Source organism: Doryrhamphus excisus, linkage group LG6 (assembly GCF_037039965.1).
Source record: "Doryrhamphus excisus strain RoL-2023G ecotype Guam linkage group LG6, RoL_Dexc_Guam_v1.1, whole genome shotgun sequence".
Taxonomy (NCBI): domain Eukaryota; kingdom Metazoa; phylum Chordata; class Actinopteri; order Syngnathiformes; family Syngnathidae; genus Doryrhamphus; species Doryrhamphus excisus.
Genome location: NC_136362.1, coordinates 19,027,530 through 19,046,283, shown reverse-complemented (window position 1 = coordinate 19,046,283; position 18,754 = coordinate 19,027,530). Strand labels below are relative to the sequence as shown.

At 41.4% G+C, this 18,754-nt stretch overlaps 2 protein-coding genes across 3 annotated transcripts; one reads left to right on the top strand and one right to left on the bottom strand.

The window, feature by feature from the left end:
* Positions 1-404: 404 nt before the first annotated feature.
* cactin lies at positions 405-5,788 on the top strand. Of its 2 annotated transcripts, none has more exons than XM_058066831.2 (10): positions 405-742; positions 1,184-1,739; positions 1,833-1,928; positions 2,067-2,212; positions 2,280-2,442; positions 3,781-3,895; positions 4,020-4,212; positions 4,594-4,713; positions 4,789-5,138; positions 5,213-5,788. In XM_058066831.2, exons 1-10 carry the CDS (start codon positions 447-449, stop codon positions 5,701-5,703), a joined length of 2,526 nt encoding a protein of 841 aa, XP_057922814.2. In that variant the 5' UTR covers positions 405-446; the 3' UTR covers positions 5,704-5,788. The 2 variants fall into 2 exon arrangements, with proteins under 2 accessions (XP_057922814.2, XP_078647736.1); XM_078791610.1 differs by having other exon boundaries at positions 5,223-5,636.
* Positions 5,789-5,886: 98 nt separating this feature from the next.
* sema4e (semaphorin 4e) lies at positions 5,887-18,447 on the bottom strand. The gene is made up of 15 exons (XM_058066833.2): positions 17,970-18,447; positions 15,243-15,541; positions 14,662-14,807; positions 13,770-13,832; positions 13,600-13,698; positions 13,424-13,523; positions 13,231-13,341; positions 12,999-13,150; positions 11,454-11,632; positions 11,218-11,374; positions 10,905-11,127; positions 9,671-9,786; positions 9,188-9,345; positions 9,062-9,114; positions 5,887-7,412 (listed from the first exon to the last, which is right to left on the bottom strand). Exons 2-15 carry the CDS (start codon positions 15,403-15,405, stop codon positions 6,757-6,759), a joined length of 2,376 nt encoding a protein of 791 aa, XP_057922816.2. The 5' UTR covers positions 15,406-15,541; positions 17,970-18,447; the 3' UTR covers positions 5,887-6,756.
* Between the last annotated feature and the right edge of the window lie 307 nt (positions 18,448-18,754).

Here is an 18,754-nt window from a genome sequence, read left to right as displayed (position 1 = left end):
AATGTACGCTACGTCACACCAACGCGAGGGTTGTTTGTGTTTCTGAAAAGCCTCGCTGACCTAGTTTCACTATAAAATCATTAAAATTTTATAATACAAATAAATATTCCCGATTTGATTTTGGACGTGTAATGGTGTGAAAACATCAGTGCCGTCAAAAGAATAATTTTACCTTTAAATGCCGAAGCTCTTTGTGACGTATATATTTTGAGACAATATTAGACGTAGAACCCCTTTAGCTGTCCCTTCTTTGCCGGATTAAAAACATAAAACTTACTGCATGTTGCGTAAAATATGTATTGGTGTTAGAAATTAATATTTTTTATAAGAGTATTCAACCTTGGTCTGTATGTTTCGCCTAGAACAGACTGGGTGGGGAAAATGGGTACATCCGGTTCTTCATGCGACAAAGTCTTATCAGGACCCCGATTGAGCACAAGTTCGTCATGGATTCGAAATCAAGACGAAGGTCCCGTTCCTCGTCCAGAAATCGGAGTCGGGACCGACGAAATGAATCCAACAGGTCGCGAACTCCAGAGGGAAGGGCGCATTGCCGACCATCAGACACAAAACGATCCGCTCGGGGCCGCGGACGACAGGATAGCTGTGACTCCGACAGCGGCTCACCAGACAAACGGCGGCCTCAACATCGGGGCCGTTCAAGTTCCAGAAGTAGCTCGGAGAGCGAAAGAAGACGAAGAGTACACCGTGTCAGGAGCAAATCAAAGAGCGTGTCATCAAGGTAATGATATCGGTTTCCTAGTAGTTAATATTATCTACTGTTGTCGACTAGGAATTACTGCAAATAAACACATTAGGTACGCCCTCAATGTTTTGAATTCCTACATTCATTAATGTATCGATTCCTCGTCAGGTACATTGAAGTACATTGAACAACTCAAAACCCACCTCTTTAAATCTGTTGTTAATGTCTAACTTTTTATATCTGACTGCTGTGCCCCGCTCCGCTTTTACTCATGTTTTAACTGTGTATTAACCAATGAATGTTGTATTTTGGTGTGTCTTCTATTCTGTTTACTTGCTTTATTCAACTTCATTCTTGTGAAAAGCGCTATACAAATAAATTGTATTATTATTATTAAGTAATGATATATGAAATAAAAAGTTCAATAAAATGAAACAATCTATACAAATAGTAAATGCAATCCAATGTTTTCTCCAGTTCTGATTCAGATCATCGTAAAGACAGAGGGAGAAAAAGCGACATTCAGATCCGAAGAGGAACATCCCAAGAGAGAAGGAAGGGAAAGTCTTCATCTTCAGACTCTCGGAATGGAAGCAGTGAAAGAGAGAGAAGAAGACAGAGAAGCCCCAGCCGAGGGACTCCACCCAGAGACAGACAGAGACAGAGGGATAGAGATAGAGAAAGAAAAAACGAAAGAGGTAGAAGGAATAGTCAAGAAAGTGAGCAAGGGAGGAGTGGGAAAGGCAGAGACAGGGGGAGACGTCAATCCAGTTCAGCAGACTCCTCTGACAGCTCGGGCTCGGATCAGGGGAGCCGTGCAGTCAAGGAGAAGGAAAACAAGAAAAAACAGAAGGAGATGATGAAGGCTCTGGAAACACCAGAAGAGAAGAGGGCCAGAAGGTTGGCAAAGAAGGAGGCGAAGGAGAAGAAGAGGAGGGAAAAGATGGGCTGGAGTGAAGAGTACATGGGATACACCAACGCAGACAATCCTTTTGGTGATAATAACTTATTGGGCACATTTAAGTGGCAAAAGGTAACTTTGACACATGATTAGTTTCATAATGTTGGTCTTTAATTGAATACAAATCCAGTAAAATGTACTCAATGAAATTTCTATTTTTGTCAGGCTCTGGATAAGAAAGGTATTGGTCATCTTGGAGAGAAAGAGCTCAAAGACAGGAACAAACGCATACAGGAGGAGAATCGCAGAGAGCTCCAGAAGGTATGATATATCAGTATCAGGAAAAAAATAGTGTACTACATCATGAGAAAACTCTAATGATTTTACTATTGTAGGTATTATATTTTTGTAGAGAGTATACTTGGACTATAGTAACCACTGTGTGTGTCTGCGCTGTAGGTAAAACAGCTGCGATTGGAGCGTGAGCGAGAGAAGGCCATGAGGGAAACGGAGCTGGAGATGCTCCAAAGAGAAAAAGAAGCGGAGCATTTCAAGACCTGGGCTGAACAGGAGGACAACTTCCATCTGCATCAGGCCAAACTACGGTATGAAACTGTCACCGCTGAAGTAAAGTGTATAAACATTAATATGTGTGTGTGTTTGTTTGTTCAGGTCTAAGATTAGAATCCGTGATGGCCGAGCGAAGCCTATCGACCTTTTGGCAAAGTACATCAGTGCAGAAGATGATGATCTTGCTGTTGAAATGCATGAACCATACACCTTCCTCAATGGGCTGACAGTCACAGACATGGATGACCTGCTTGAGGACATTAAGGTAGGGTCGTGGTAATGCTGGAGCCTATCCCAGCTGTCTCTTCTGTACCTTGAGAAACTGTCAGGTGTGCCGTGAGGAATTATCCAATATCACTTTTTATAATTAACATTTATTAATCATCATTTGCAAATATTATGTCAATAGCCATTATGTCAATAGTATACATGGACCCAAATATTCCAATTGCATTTGGTTTATTTGCTCAAACGGAAAGAATTGAACAGGGATGGAATATTCCTTTAACCAATCCGATTGAGGTATCTTGTACCCGCTCAAACGGAAAGTTGTCAGGGTGCCTTCTTCTTCGTGGTGTTTTTCTTCTTCTGTTGTTTATTGGCGGTTGGCAAGCAGCTTTCGTATGCATTAGGGCCATCTGTGAAACAGAATCTAAACCCTTCTATACTTTATTCACAAGTGCAGTTTTGTTAAAAAAGAAAATATATATCTATATAAAACATGTCCTGAGTTGAATTATAAAATATTAGCAAGATTGAATTTGATCTTTTCCTGTTTAAATTGATCCCGCCTGCGTTCTTTCAGCGCATGCTCAGATATGACGTAACACGCAGATCCAGACGTTCTTCACTTTTAAAAATGGAGGCCAGCAATCGGCACTGGACTAAGCAAAGTTTGTTTTTGATTCAAACTAAATTTCAAGACTGGACAGACGAAAAACTGGCAATACGGAGTTATTCCAACAAGTGAAAGAAAAACTTGGGGAAGCCGGTATCACGTGATGTTGATGTTTACGTTTTACTGGGCATGCCCTATTGACTATTCTGTTAGATTTTCATGGCGCATGTAGACAAGAGATTGGAATATTCCTTTCTATGATACCATTGTTTCCCGAAAGGTCATTGGGAAAGAGAAAAAGTGGTGATGTAAAAACGTGGCTACTGTGGAGTGTCTGTGGTGTAAAGACTGGCAGAGCAATGTAATATTGGTCCGTGTGGCAACACCTACCTTGTTCCTCCCATAGACTTATTGATGCACGTGTGAGGTCGTGGTGACATTTTGGAACATTTTTGGTTAGTGGTGTGCCACAAGATGTAAAAAAACGTGCCGTGGCTCAAAAAAGGTTGAAAAACACTGACCTAGCATATTTTTGGAACGTGGGAGAAAACCTGTATGCGCATTAGGAGAACATGCAAACAGAGATTCAAACCCAAGTCTTCCCGATCTCCTGATAGTGTGGCCTACATGGGACCCTCAGTTCAACATATATTAATAAAAATCTCAAATACTAATAAAGTACAATGATATACTAATGCACGAGATATGTAAAACATATTGCCTGTGTTCAGTTTTGAGATGTATTAAAAAGTGTCCTTGGACCAGGTTTATATGGAGTTGGAACAAGGCAAGAATGTGGACTTCTGGAGAGACATGACTACCATCACTGAGGATGAGATAAGCAAGTTGAGAAAACTTGAAGCCACTGGAAAAGGACCAGGTCCATTATTTTCTCCTTTTTCAGCCACTATTGCACCACTATGTAGACAAATGGAGCCTGATTTAAAAACCTAAGCATGAAACCAGACTGAAAGCTCAATAGCGTCTGTTGAAATGATCATCAGGTGACCGCCGTGACGGCATCAACACGGCGGTGAGCAGCGACGTGCAGACGGTGTTCAAAGGAAAGACATACAGCCAGCTGCAGGCGCTTCACCTCAATATAGAGACCAAGATTCGTGCCGGAGGATCCAACCTTGACATCGGTTACTGGGAGAGTCTGCTGCAGCAGGTGCGAGTCTACATGGCGAGAGCAAGGTATGATGAAATATTGCAAATAGTAGAACTGGGGCGTTTGTTTTGGATGCAGGCGATGATCAGCAACCTAGCATTAATGCTGCTCATCAGTTCTTGTAAACACTACGGCTACAGCAGAGTAGTGCAGCCATCTTTTTAAAGCACATGTAGAGGTAGATGAAGCTGACCACTCAATATACGTCAAATGCAACTTTCATAAGTATAGAAGGTGGTTGCTTACAGCCACAGCTGCTAATGCTGTTAAAAACATGTGTTACCCCTAATTAGAGACCAGACCAGACACACAGCAACTATAGGAGTAGTTGATTGAATAGAGGTGTTTACTGTAAAGATTTACTGAAATATTGGTGGATGTGTACTTAAAAATGTTTTGTGCGACAGGCTGAGGGAACGACACCAGGATGTCCTGCGTCAGAAGCTGTTCAAGCTGAAGCAGGAACAAGGCGTAGACAGTGAACCTTTGTTCCCCATCATTAAGGAGGAGCCAATGAGCGATGACATGTAAATCACTCGAAAATCAATCCAAAAAAGAAAAACTAAACAGTGCAAATGAACCGTGAACTATTTCTGTAATAGCGGCAACAGAATACCGGGCCGTTCGGGAGAGTCCTCATCGGAAGAGCCTGGCCAGTCATCCACCCAAAATATCAACAAAGGAGAGGACGACGGTCCGTCCACATCCACCGTGGAACGCAGAGACAAGGATGGAGACGAAAGCGGGGACAAGGATGACGAGAAGGCAGAGGAGGTGGAGGCTGTGCTGACGGAGGAGGATCTGATCCAGCAGAGCCAGGCGGAATACGATTCGGGTCGCTATAGTCCGACGCTGCTCACAACCTCAGACCTGCCAATAGACACCCACACCATCACGCCTGAGGAGGACACACACAGGCTGCAGTTAGCCCGCAGACAGCTGCAGGTTACAGGTACTCAATTAGCTGCATGCTAATTAGCTGCATTGTGTAAATGGCTATAAGATCATTGATCATGTTTTTATCAGGGGACGCCAGCGAGAGCGCCGAGGATGTCTTTGTGCGTCGGGCCAAAGAGGGAATGGGCAACGATGAGGCCCAGTTCAGCGTGGAGATTCCCGTCACGGGCAAGATGTACTTGTGGGCAGACAAATACCGACCCAGGAAACCCCGCTTCTTCAACAGGGTCCACACTGGTTTTGAGTGGAACAAATACAACCAGACCCATTATGACTTTGACAACCCTCCACCTAAGATTGTACAGGGCTACAAGTTTAATATTTTTTACCCTGACCTCATAGACAAACGCTCCACCCCCCAGTACTTTCTTGAGCCCAGTCCTGATAATAAAGATTTTGGGATTCTTAGGTTCCATGCAGGGCCGCCATACGAGGACATTGCTTTTAAGATAGTAAACAGAGAGTGGGAATACTCACACCGGCACGGATTCCGCTGTCAGTTTGCTAACGGAATCTTTCAGCTGTGGTTCCACTTCAAGAGGTACCGCTACAGAAGATGAAGTCATTCCATTTGTGTGTTGGTAATGGGGCCACTGAATAGGGGCTGTAAACGGCTTTTAAAAAAAGTGCATTAAAGATTTTTTGTTCTTTTTAACCACTTGTTTGTGTGTGTGTGTTGGGCACACTGTACTAACTAAACTGTAGAATGTCAGAGACAATGCATTGAATCTTAATACATCACAATGCAGCATAGGCCATTGGTGCAAAAACATTTTTACTGTGTAGATTTAGTTTTTTTAGCTGAACTGCAAAGAATGTCATGAACACATTTCACACCAAATGGAATCAGTTTGGGAGTGATCAAGTGAAGACATTTCGAAACAGGAAAGATTGTGTGTGACTTGAGAAATACAGCCACATATTTTCTTCACAGTCTTGGCAAGTCCCATCTTGTTGAGAGCCATTGATGCTATAATGACAAACAGTTGAACAAGACCAGCCAGGTAAAAAAAAACAAAAACTAAATATTAACATGGAGATACCTCAATGTATAAACCCATGTGAAAATACCTTTATATATACAGTATGCAGTATATCACAAAAGTGAGTACACACCTCAGCTATTTAGACAATAGCACCTGTATGTTACATTGAAGTATATCCTATAGGGATTATCAGATCATTATCGGCCTGATATCAGCATAACAATGCGATATCGGTATCATTTTAACCGATCATGAAAACCGATATTTATTGTTCATTCCACCACAGGAGATACAGTATGTCGTGTTAACTATATCAAAATTGGCTGATATTGGACAATATTGGTTTTTGCAACAAAAAAAAAGCAAATATCGGACATTCCTAACATCCAAGTTTAAGTTCTATGGTTATGTTCTTTGAAAATTTATATTCAAAATAGTGGCTGAAATGTGAAGGGTGTACTTGCTCTTCTGAGATACTGTACTGTACTGTCAAGATGTCCACATGGGGTTTCTGATGAGGAGTTAACAGTCTTCTATTAAAAATGTATGAACATACATACACGTTTGTATGTACTTAAAAAAAAAAAGTCACATGGGGATGTTCCCACAGCTCGCATGTAAATGCATTTAAATTTCAGATTCATCGTCAATAAACTGCAAAGAGGGAAGAGTGACTCTGGTGGCGTCATCGTCCTCTCCAGAACTGAAGCCGACCTCGGTATGGTTATTGTTGCTCCTGTTCTGCCCGCTTCCAGACACCAGCGGCTTGTCCTCCGCCAGGCCGGACCTCAGTGCATCTTGATGGCCCCCAGTGGATGTGTGTCCTCCTTGGCTATGTGACCCATTGGATTGTCCTTTGAACTTGTTGCTGCAATTCCAGGGCAGAGGTAGATGGCCGTTGTAAAAATTCCACGCCAAAAGTGCCAGGAGAGAAACAATCAGAAGCCCGACGGCAGCCTGCAGTCCCACCACAGAAGGTCCCCCTCGCTGACTCTGAGGAATTGATTTGGGAGCACCTTTCACACTGAGCTGATAATCAGCAACGCCGGTGGTGTACTTGTCCACTTTGGAGTGCTCCACGGACAGGCAGCGGTAGCGGCCCATGTCAGAGTCTGAGGCGTTGAGGATGAGGAGTCCGTCTTGTAGGAGCTGATGACGAAGTGAAGAAGTCAGATGTCGGCCGTCTCGTTCCCAGCTGGTTGTTGCCAGGTTGGACGGTGAAGGACAGAGAAGCTTCACGTTCCCGCCGGGCAAGATTGATTGATTCACAATTGGCACGGGGGCTGGAAACACAATGGAGGTCTCCTTACCACCATATACAGTACAACCTAACCACCATTAAGCACAATGCCATGCAAGATTAGCTTTAACTCCACACGTTCTGCTTTGTCTTTGGCTTTTTGTGAAAACTACTAGAAGTGGCATAGGGAAACATTTGGTATTATATTTATTATGGTATTTGACACTGGTCACTAGGTGTCACTGATGTTACATTGATGAGACATTACTTACATCAGGGGTCTCAAACACACGGCCCGCGGGGGTTTGAGGCCCCCGCCTTGATATGAGAAAGTTTAATGTTAGTGCGGCCCGTGCAAGTTTGATATGGATGCTGTATGGCAGGGGTGCTCACTTTTTCAGCATGCGAGCTACTTTTAAAATGACCGAGTCAAAATGATCTACCCACTACAAAAATGCAAAACATCTATTTATTTTCAAATGTATTGAGGATTATTTGTACGTACAATGTATGTTGATGTACCTTACATAACCAAATGAGCCAATATTGCAAAACACACATAATTAACTATGAACATTTTTTGTAATTACCTGAGTTTACTTTGATGACTTGCACTGAATTGAATCAGCCAGGGATGCATAGTCCGGACAGTAGCTGCTGATAGCCAGGTTAGCCAGGCAAACGCACTTCGAAAAAGACATTGTGAAAAAAAAAGTCCACCTCCCATTCCGTATGGAAGTGATATGTTTTTGCCTTTTTACTTGGTCCAGCTACTTCACTCATTTTAGTGACCATAAACTTTAGCGAGGGCTTAAAATCTGACGCAATTCGCCAACTAGCTTAGCACTTTGCATCGTTGTTTACGCATGAGCGGTGACCTAAAGGTCAAAATTCAGTTGTCATCTGACTGGTTGTCCTGTATGTCAATCAAGTAACGGGGATGGATGATAGGATGATATTTTTTTAATGTCACGCCGCGATCGACCAGTACCACCTCCGCGATCGACCGGTAGATCACGATCGACTTAATGAGCACCCCTGCTGTATGGTATCATGTACCCAGAAAAAATTATTACGTTTGATTAATGTTCAAGGTTAAATAACTGTTAATAGTAAAAGTTTTTGGCTATTTAAGTTTAAAAGGAAATAACTTGAAGGCTTCCGTTTAGGTCGCTAGCTCTCTAGTTTGCGAGTTAGCATGTGTCTCAAGACCCTGCAGTTGCGCAATATTTTGTAAATAAAAAGAGTGTAAATGTGACTATAGTCGTGTTTTGTCATGTCTACAGGGCTCTAATAATGCTTTGTTCATTTTAATCTGAAAAAATAATTTGTCTACCCACCAACTATATGTGGTTTAAGTTTTTATTATTTGCCGTTTTATTATTATTATATTTATTTATTACTGATTGATTGATTTTCTTTATTCTTGATTCGTTTATTTTTCATCTTATTTTGTGCAGAAAAATAAAAATTAAGATATTTGAGAACAGTGGAATGTTTTATCAGAGCTTTTATTGTAGAAAATCAGAACCAAAGCACTGAAAAAGTTTGTATATTTTTCTGTTTTTAATAAATGCGTTTTTGTTTTTTTTTGAAAACCTGATGCGGCCCAGCCTTGCCCAGATCTGTGATGAATTAGAACCTTTTAACCTTTTTTGTGTACAGATAGTGTTACATCGCACACCAACTCACCAGCTTTTGGGCAGAGCGAGGCGTCTCCATCCCTCACACTCTGGATTAGTTCTCTGAAGGAGACCACAATCATTTCACTTTGTGCAACAGCCAGATAGCTCTTCACATCAGGAAACAAAAAGCTACCTTTGTGAGCTGGAAAAGGCGAGGCATGTCCCGGTGAACTTGTCCCATCCGCAGTACGGGTCTCGGGCTAGAACGCAGTCCATACAGGACAAGGATCTCCCACAGGTAGCTACAGGGACCTGTACTGCACCGGAGTCTGAACCTGCATAAAGCTGATCCTGTGCATCCGTGACATAAGCATTGGAATTAAGGCACCAGAACTGCATAAATATATTGATGATCTGGAATAGTACACGTGCATGAACAATATGATTGTGACGAGGCTCCACATTACACGCCAGGGCAGATGATAACAGAGGAGAACTTTAGCTTTTCATCTTTGAATAGACATTATACAAGCTCTGCTTCTTCCTACTCCTTTTCGAACTCCCGGTCAAATGTACTCATGCAATGTTCCTTAATGTAACGTATTAAGCATGTCTGAAATGAATAAAGCATAACATACCATACACTAATACTATACAAGACAGAGTTGAGTATTACCGTGACATTGGAAAACCTCAGTATCTTTATGGATTGGAAGGACTGGAAAAGTTGAACTTCCTCGATGATAAACATCTCTCCATCATAATTTACTGCTTTCACGAGGCTCCCATCCTCTGTGTAAATACATAGAAAAAGTTATTACTTACAGGCTACAAAGTAGTATTCAACACACATTAAACAATATACATTCATACCTATGGACAATTTGGAGTTGCCAATTAACCTAGCATGTTTTTGGAATGAAAACCCAAGCATGCACGGGAGAACATGCAAACTCCACACAGAGATGTCCAAGTGGAGAATCGAAAAGGTCTTCCCGATCATGCTAACCACTCATCCACCGTGTGGCCCATGTTCTGTTCATGTGGAGTAATTTGGCCCCATAAGTATAGCCTAGCACAGGGGTCTCAAACTCAATTTACTTGGGGGCCACTGGAGCTCGGGTCTGGGTGAAACTGGGCCGCATCAGGTTTTCCAAAAAACAAGCAAAAAAAAACGTATTTATTAAAAACTAAAAAATTTTAAAAACTTTGCTTTGGTTCCAATTTTCTTCAAGAAAAGCGCTGATAAAACATTCCACTGTTCACAAATATCTTACTTTTTATTTTTCTACACAAAATAAGATGAAAAATAAATAAACAAATCAAGAATAAAGAAAATCAATCAATCAGTAATAAATAAATAAATATAATAATAATAATAATAAAACAGCAAATATTTTATTTACAACATATTGCGCAACTGCAGGGTCTTGAGACACATGCTAACTCGCAAACTAGAGAGCTAGCAACCTAAATGGTAGTTTTCAAGTTATTTCCTTTAAACTTAAATAGCCAAAAACTTACCACTTCCACACGGATAGGGAGGATAACTATTAACAGTTATTTAACTTTTAACATGAAAATTAATCAAACGTAATAATTTTTCCTGCATACATGATACCATACAGCATCCACATCAAACTTGCGTGGGCCGCACTAACATTAAACTTTCATATCAAGGCGGGGGCCTCAAACTAGTGGCCCGCGGGCCGCGTGTTTGGGGCCCCTGGACAAGCATGTTGCTTTGCAGCTGGTGTGTCTTAGAAGCAAAACAGAAGGCGTTCAAGAGGATTCTCTGAAGTTTGACCAATTACATGTGTTTTTTTTCTCCTCATAAATTTTTATTAGTCACAAAAAAAACATGGAAATTCATGCAGGAACAGACTGTGCACACACACAAAGACACTTACTTGTGCCAATGAACATCACATGGTACATCTGGCCATCTGCAGCCTGCACATGATTGACAACAATGCACGTAAAGGTGGCTCCCCTTCGCACCAGCAGCGGTTTATTCCCTACGGGCTGGATGACTTCGTCCATGAGGGGCCTATCTTTGACAAACTGAAGGGTTCGGTCTGGGAGGTCCAGAGACTGAGTAATGCCTGCTTCGCGAGCCACATTGTCTATACACTGAAGCAAGTGCAGAGAGGAACAAAACACGTGTGTAAAATAGGCTTTATAGGACTTCTTCTCTGCATAAACTTTAGATGGAATACTCACAGCACCGGGTCGAGGAACAGGGACCTCTCCACTGTACATTACCCACTTCACATATGACGTCTCCACAGTAACCGGCATCTTAAACTTGCCCTCGGCAAACACTTGGCTGATATCAGACACGCGGTAAGCGCACACAGCAGACAGGTTGGATGTGTCACTGTAGAACAAACACACCAAGATGTTATGAGCCAAGCCCCAAGGCGTGTCAATGAATACCAAAAACACAAACAACATACGACTGTGGTGTGAAGATGGCGTAGAATAAACAATTGTTCCAGTGCTGATGAGGGTCACACCAGCGGTACGTGTCCTGTATAATGTACGGCAGCTGCGAGCCCAGGACAGGACATTCCAGTCTGGCTTTCAGGAAGGATGTCCACTTTTTCTGCAAGGTCCTCTCACCTCCAAGATCTCCCTGTGAAAACAAAGGCAGCTCATAGTAACACACGCGGGCACCATTACAGCTTAAACAATTCAGTCACATTTGGATATCCTGTATCCTGCTACGAACTCTGCTGCAAAACTTAGGCACAGATGTATTACGACCTCCATGTTTGCTGAATTACAGAGGTTTTGTGCAACTTTAGAATCACAATTTTACAGAACACCTTGGTCAAAATTGAGATTCATATGGCCTGTTTAAGCTGCTAGTGTGTGTTGTAAAAAATCGTTAAAGCTTTTCATCAGCAAATGTAAGCCTATAAAAAAAACCAAAACGCATTTATTAAAAACTGGAAAAAAATCAATTTAAAAAAAAAAAAAACTATCTTCAATGCTTTTGCTTCTGCTATACCCTACACTTTTTCAGTACTTTGGTTCCGGTTTTCCACACCAAAATATCTGATAAAACTGTTGATAAACTGTTCTCAAATATCTTAATTTTTATTTTTCTATACACAAAATGAGATAAAAAATAAATAAACAAATTAAGAATAAAGACAATAAATCAATCAATCATTAATAAATAAGTAAAATAATAATAAAACAGCAAATAAGAAAAACGGAAGAAACCACAGTTGGTAGAGAAATTATTTTTTTCAGATTCAAATGTACAAATAAACAGTTATTTAACCTTTAACATGAACATTAATGAAACTTAATAATTTGACCCAATTAGCAAGTTAGCATCGTACTCAGTTCCATCTGGGAGCAGCGTGGTAACTTTAACAACATGTTTGATGAGATGCTTTATCTTGACGTGTATTTTCCCTTTTATTCCAAATCATTTCCTGCATTTATTTGTACCCAGCGTCATAAGCCTTTAGCTTCATTGCTAATCCAAAGCAAAACAGGGCAGGGTAACAGGGTAGGGTAACAGTACGGGCGGGGCAAAATCATGTTAATTGTGTCCGGTGTGCACATAGCTTTAAGCTGTCATTTCAACATTAAACTTTGGTATCAAGGTGGGGGCCTCAAACTAGCGTCTCGCGGGCCGCAAGTTTGAGACCCCTGCTTAAGACTCTCTAACTACGCTGTATAGAGCAGTCGGTTTTGGGGGAGGTCCTTGGGTGAAGGCAAATTCATTATTATATAAAAGCTGTCATAAAAAAAACTTAATTTTGGTCAGTAAACACTGTATAAATACAGTGTGCCTCATTCGAAGCTAGTGGATAACATAATTTATTACTTCTCTGCGCTTGATTATGTCTTCATTTGCGCCCTTGGAATTGTCCACACTACCTTACCGCTCAACTGTACACAACAGAAGACCCCCTGTATGTCTATACAAGCAATTAAAAATGATTAAAGCAATTAAAAATGTCTCATTTGTCTAATTTCACCTTGCAGACACGGGCTACTCGGGAAACCACCAGTTTATTGTAGCAGTCACACTCAACGGCCGCCTCACTGAAGAACAGGTAGACCTTGTCATCATCTCCTACGTTGCTTTGGTCGCTCTCTGGCATTTGAGCCATGGAAACAAAGTTGGGCTCTGGCATGGAGAGGAGATTAGGAAAAACTTCAGTTTTCTTGTCAAATACACCCAAGAGGCTTAAATGATCCTCATGTCACCATTTAGCCAGGAACTTTTAAACTCAGTGCGAATGGAGGAAGGAGAGCTTCGCATCAGAGCGCGTTCAGAGCCCAGAAAGTTCATTGAAGTGGCCGAGTATAAGTTATCATCTGCCGAAACAGACACATTTATTTAAAAAATCATTGTTCTTTATGCCTGTGTCTCTCTCTCTCCTCTACAATGTCTACTTACCAACCATGATGGAGGCGTATCTTTCGACAGGATCAAATGGACACTTCCCTTTCCCATCCTCACCCTTCTTCTCCAGAGTCAGCTTCCCATTAGCGTAGGACTCCATATATAAACACATAACTTCATTAATTACTCGCCGTGGTCATACCTAGACATACCTCATTAATCGGTCTTACCATGTAATCACACTCTGGATTAAATGCGTTGGTTCCACACACGTACATCCTGTTATCATCCAGCTTGTGTAAAATCCTGATGTAGTTCTTGCACTGCGTCTGTTGAGAAGGAAGTACAAACAAATGTCAGATTGTAGGGATTTTCAATAGCAAATATTACATTTCCTCACCTCAGGCTCTTTTCCTTTGTTGTGACAGTCATCCTCTTGCTGTTGTGTCACCTCCCATTTCACCTGAAGGAATTTGGACATTTTCGTAGTGTCACTATTTAAAATGAATGTTATGCCCAGGAGGCAATATAAGCTTTCTGTGACCATTGTGTTTAGGGTGGTTGAAGACCTCCATGTGTAAAGTGATATAACACTGTTGGGAATTGGCACAATTTTTCTTTTAAGCAACATCAAAAACAACTATATCGTTGGACGAGTGGCTAGAGAGAGACCCGAGTTCAATTCCACCCTCGGCCATGCATGGGTTTTCTCTGGGTACTCCGGTTTCCTCCCACATTCCAAAAACATGCTGGGTTAATTGGCCACTCCAAATTGTCCATAGGTATGAATGTGAGTGTGAATGGTTGTTTGTCTATATGTGCCCTGTGATTGGCTGGCAACCAGTCCAGGGAGTACCCCGCCTCTCGCCCGAAGACAGCTGGGATAGGCTCCAGCACCCCCGTGATCCTTGTGAGTGGTAGAAAATGAATAAATGAATGTACTATAACATTCATACCGATGTAGACTGGATTTGCGCTGTTCTCGTCTAACTCATCACTGCTGCGTGTGTCCCTGCGCAGGCCCTGAGTGTATTTGTAGTTCTAAACCTAATTAAGATGCTTAAATTGATAAAAGAAATAATTCTGAGTACTGTAAATATAACTACTATAGAACTGTATCTCAAAAGGATAATGTTGCCCTCCTGTATTCATGCAAAGGCTTGCAGGCTTTTCAGGCCTGAATGCCAATGCCCTGAGCCATAAAATCAGTGATTGGAATTTATATGGAAGGGTTTGCAAACAATGGAGTGATTCTAGGCACAGGAGGTCTTCACTACGTGTATTGTTCTTACAGAAGCTCGTTTCTTGGTGATGTCGTTGAGATCAAGTGCGTACACCGCCTCCTTGGCACCCAGCAGCAGCAGGCCTAGGTCCTCTCGCAGCAGCATGGTGGTATAGTTCGACATCCCCTCCTCGTGAAAGAGGTGAGCGTTATCACCTTTTAAAAACACAGCTTGTTTGAGTGGATGAACCCAGACACGTTGCATTTACTGTGGAACCGAAATCAGTTAATCAGTAATATTTCCTGTGCGGTTAAAGTTATTTGGGGATGTTTGGATTTTTTAGAACTGGAACAATAACTTACTGTGAAATAGGGAAGTAGTACATGGATAAGCCAGTGGTGGTCCACGACCCAAATGTTAGTCATACACCAATTTAGCTGGTCACGGTTCTTAATCTTGCACTTTTATTCTGAAAGGAATTATTTTATGCAGCGGGGTGTTGTATAGTAATATAACGCTGTAGTGCTATTTGCAATGCTATATAACTAAGAACATTTGGACAAAGCCTGGGATTGTACCAATCAACTTTGAAGTTAACCACCAATTTTGGAGGTTTGAGCGTATTTTGTAAGCATGGTGACAACACTCACTGTGATAGGGCACAGATCTGCGTGGGACACAGTCCAGTGGTGAGTCATCATCCAGCACCAAGGCCAGCGGTAGGAGCCAAAAAAAGGTGATGCAGAATAGAGGATGCATGGCTTCTTTGAGTGAGGGCAACTGTATTGTATAGTTCCTGAACCAGTCAGTCATACGGTGGTAAAGGCAACTAGTGTCATCTGTGGCTCGATGACGTCTGTACTGACTCAAGGGCCCTTTTAACGGCCCTGCTCAGCAGGCGGTCCATGGTGTGATGGAGAGCACAGACCAAAAAGAAACTCCAGGCAGGCTGAAAGAGACAAAGACGTACGAGCATCAAAATCTATTCACAAAAGGAGCAAGAAAATGATGTACAGCAAAACATGTAAACAAAGGAGGTGAAGAGAGAAGACACAGCATGAAAGAGAAAGGCAGCAGTGAGCTAAAGTCAGAGCGGCAGTAATTCTGTCAGTGCCATAGTGATGTTAATGCAAGCCCTTGAAAGGCATTCAGCAGGGTGCAGGGACGTCAACTTTAGCGCTCCTGCAGCCACAACACACAATAAGAGATTCACAATAACACAGTCAAGGCTTGGCAGACACGTGAGGGGAGGGTTTGCAACAGCACTTTTGCAACCCTGGTTTCACATACTGTGGTTTTTCCTTCCGCTTGAGCGTACAAGCTCGACCTCCATTCCTATTGAACCGAGTACACCAATCAGCATCTTGTGTGATCACTACAACCTGCTGTGTGGGTGTGGGTACTGTCATCGCTCCTGAGAGTTGTGTTGATGTGCTGAAGCATGTCGGAGAATGTAGTCCTGATAAGATGGTTTGCATTTTTCACCTCAAGGCCGAAACGAGCGTCACTCAGCCCCAAAGTGCACGCACATACATGCACACCACTCATGAAAATGACGCCATAACGCTATTATTATTTTGCAAATGCTGCATCAAAAATAGCACTAAAATAGTGTGACAAATATACATTCGTCCATAAACTCTTTGTGTTTCAAATTTCACTTCTTCACTCTATTCCATTTTTTTAATATAGTAATAAATCATGCTCTATATTATTATTTATTATTACACGGAAACCAGGCAACGACATTTCGTTGGCAATTTCACTGCTGTGTTATTGTGCAATGACAATAAAGAAAGTCTATGTCTATATCCATATTAAAGCAATTTGCTGCATTTTGGGGAAATAACATACATAAAACATTCAGAAGACACATTTAAAGATGCTGTATCATATTAACTTGTTTCCTGGTGTTCATGTAAGGATTATGAATAATGGGCAAAAAGTGCCGTGCCCCTTTAATGCACAACATAATCATCTAACTTACTTACTTGTTCATATAACTCACACAGCAATGAACAATTTCATGCTCGTCTCCTTTTCTCTTTCTGCTCTGACTGTACACTGTGAGGTGTTCAAATGCACTCGCAATTGTGAGTGTTCAGCGCTAATTGTTTTTAATTTTTATTCAAGTACTCCATGCGGGGGCAAGCGTGAACAGAGTAAACCAGGGCTTTCATGATGAAATTATACTGTAGTTTAAGAAAGGGAAAAGTAGAAAAACACATATTTCTATAGTAGAGTTCATGATGCAAAGCAAAGCCCTGAAATAATACACTACTACAAGTGATGGTACAGTATAGGCATCTTACCACTCAGTTAGTTTATAATCGTAAGATGAAAGTTGCATCTCTGTGTGTAATTTGGGACATCTGTTCAGCATTGCGTGGAGGAGGACAGCATCTCAGGAGGGAAGCTAAATATCAGCTGACTGATGTCATATGGCATCTGCAAAGTGACGTTTATGACGTAACGGGTACCCCAGGTGTAAACTAGTACAAATTTTAACAGTTTTTTTTTTATACTGGACAGTTTTGACTGTGAAAAACGAGCTAACTAACTAACTAACTCTGGCATCCAGAATACAATTGTGCTGTTCAAACAATCACAAGAGCCATTTATTTACCATTAATACTAATGTCCATTTTAGAACAGTTCAGGAATATTTGATTATTTTTACAATATGAAGGTGGAATTGAAAAGAATCAATGCTATGACAGCCAGAGTACTAAAAGATCTTTAAAAATAATTTTAAAAAAGTACACTTACTTGGCTGGAATTTTAAGTCATGTCAAGTGCAAGTCAAAATGTATTTGATCTAAAAAAAATACTCAATAAAAGTTTGTAACTTTTAAGTACAATTCTCAAACCAGGTGTTCTTTAATTTATTTGTATAAATTAATTACCGGTGCTGTCCTTCATCCACGACTTCTTGAACACTATATTTGTTTTACTATGTAAGACTTAAAAAGGTAGCAAGGTAATAAGAAGCATTTTTCCTGCCCACAAAGAACCATTTAGCATCCAATCCCTTTGTTATGTCAGTCCCTATACTGCGACTCTTGCATGTTTGCGCTGCAATTGGGGACTGCTATGATATACTGTGATGTACTCACCAGCCTGATGGTAGTTTATGAATGTTTAGGCGACGTTGAAATTGCTATGCTATACTGTGATGATTAATGTATTTTTTTGGCTCCATAAATATAGACTTTCTCATGGTGTGAAGTTTAAAGCCCAAATGCCTACGTCAATAAGGCTAATAGTGTTTGTACTTAGCTAGTTTAGTGTTTTCCAGACTGACCCAAATACAGAAATACACAAGGAGGCGCATTAATCCAAGCATGTGAGCAGTCAACATTAACATAATCACTTACCTGCGCCTCGACACGCCCAACGCCACTACCCGCTAAAAAAATAGTCCCCGGCACCTGTTTTAAGATTTTGTTTCACACTGCAAAATCAACATTACTAAACATATTCCCTTACTATGGGTACGAATTAGCACAAAACGCGAAAAAAAAGTACAGGAAATGCAACAATACCAAGCCAGCGCGTGCAAGGCGATGCAAGGCGTTGCTATTTCCTGTTACGACACAACGTAGAAAAACTACTTCTAAAAAAATTCTCTTTACAATCCCATCAGAGATCAGCAGGTTTTCGTTCTTGTGCAAAGACTTCCATTACTCCCGGAGTGGAAAAAGGCGCTTGAATAACCGAAGAGCTCCACCGTCTTGTTTCTGTGTCTTCTTGTCAGAGGAGCATTAAGGCGGTGCAAGGTGGTGAACTCTGGGCTCCTTCAATTCACGCACACGCTCTCACACGTACACGACTATTGTGTGCGCGCGTGTATGTGTGTGTGTGCGTGTGTGTGTGTGGAGGACAGCTGAGAGAGGATTGGGGGAGGTTTATGGTTTGGCACTGCCCCACCTACTTGACACAACATGCCCAAACAGGCATGACAGACAAACGTGAGTGCTTTAGTGTATCTGTACCGCGCAAGTCAACACGTGTTGTTGCATGTATGAAAATATGTTTGTATGCAATGCAAACTGCTGCAATATATGTAATATCTCAATATATGTCATATCTCACTTCATTACCTGCACATTTGCATTGCATGCAATAGCTGCATGCAACTCTATTGTCAGAGAAGTATTGA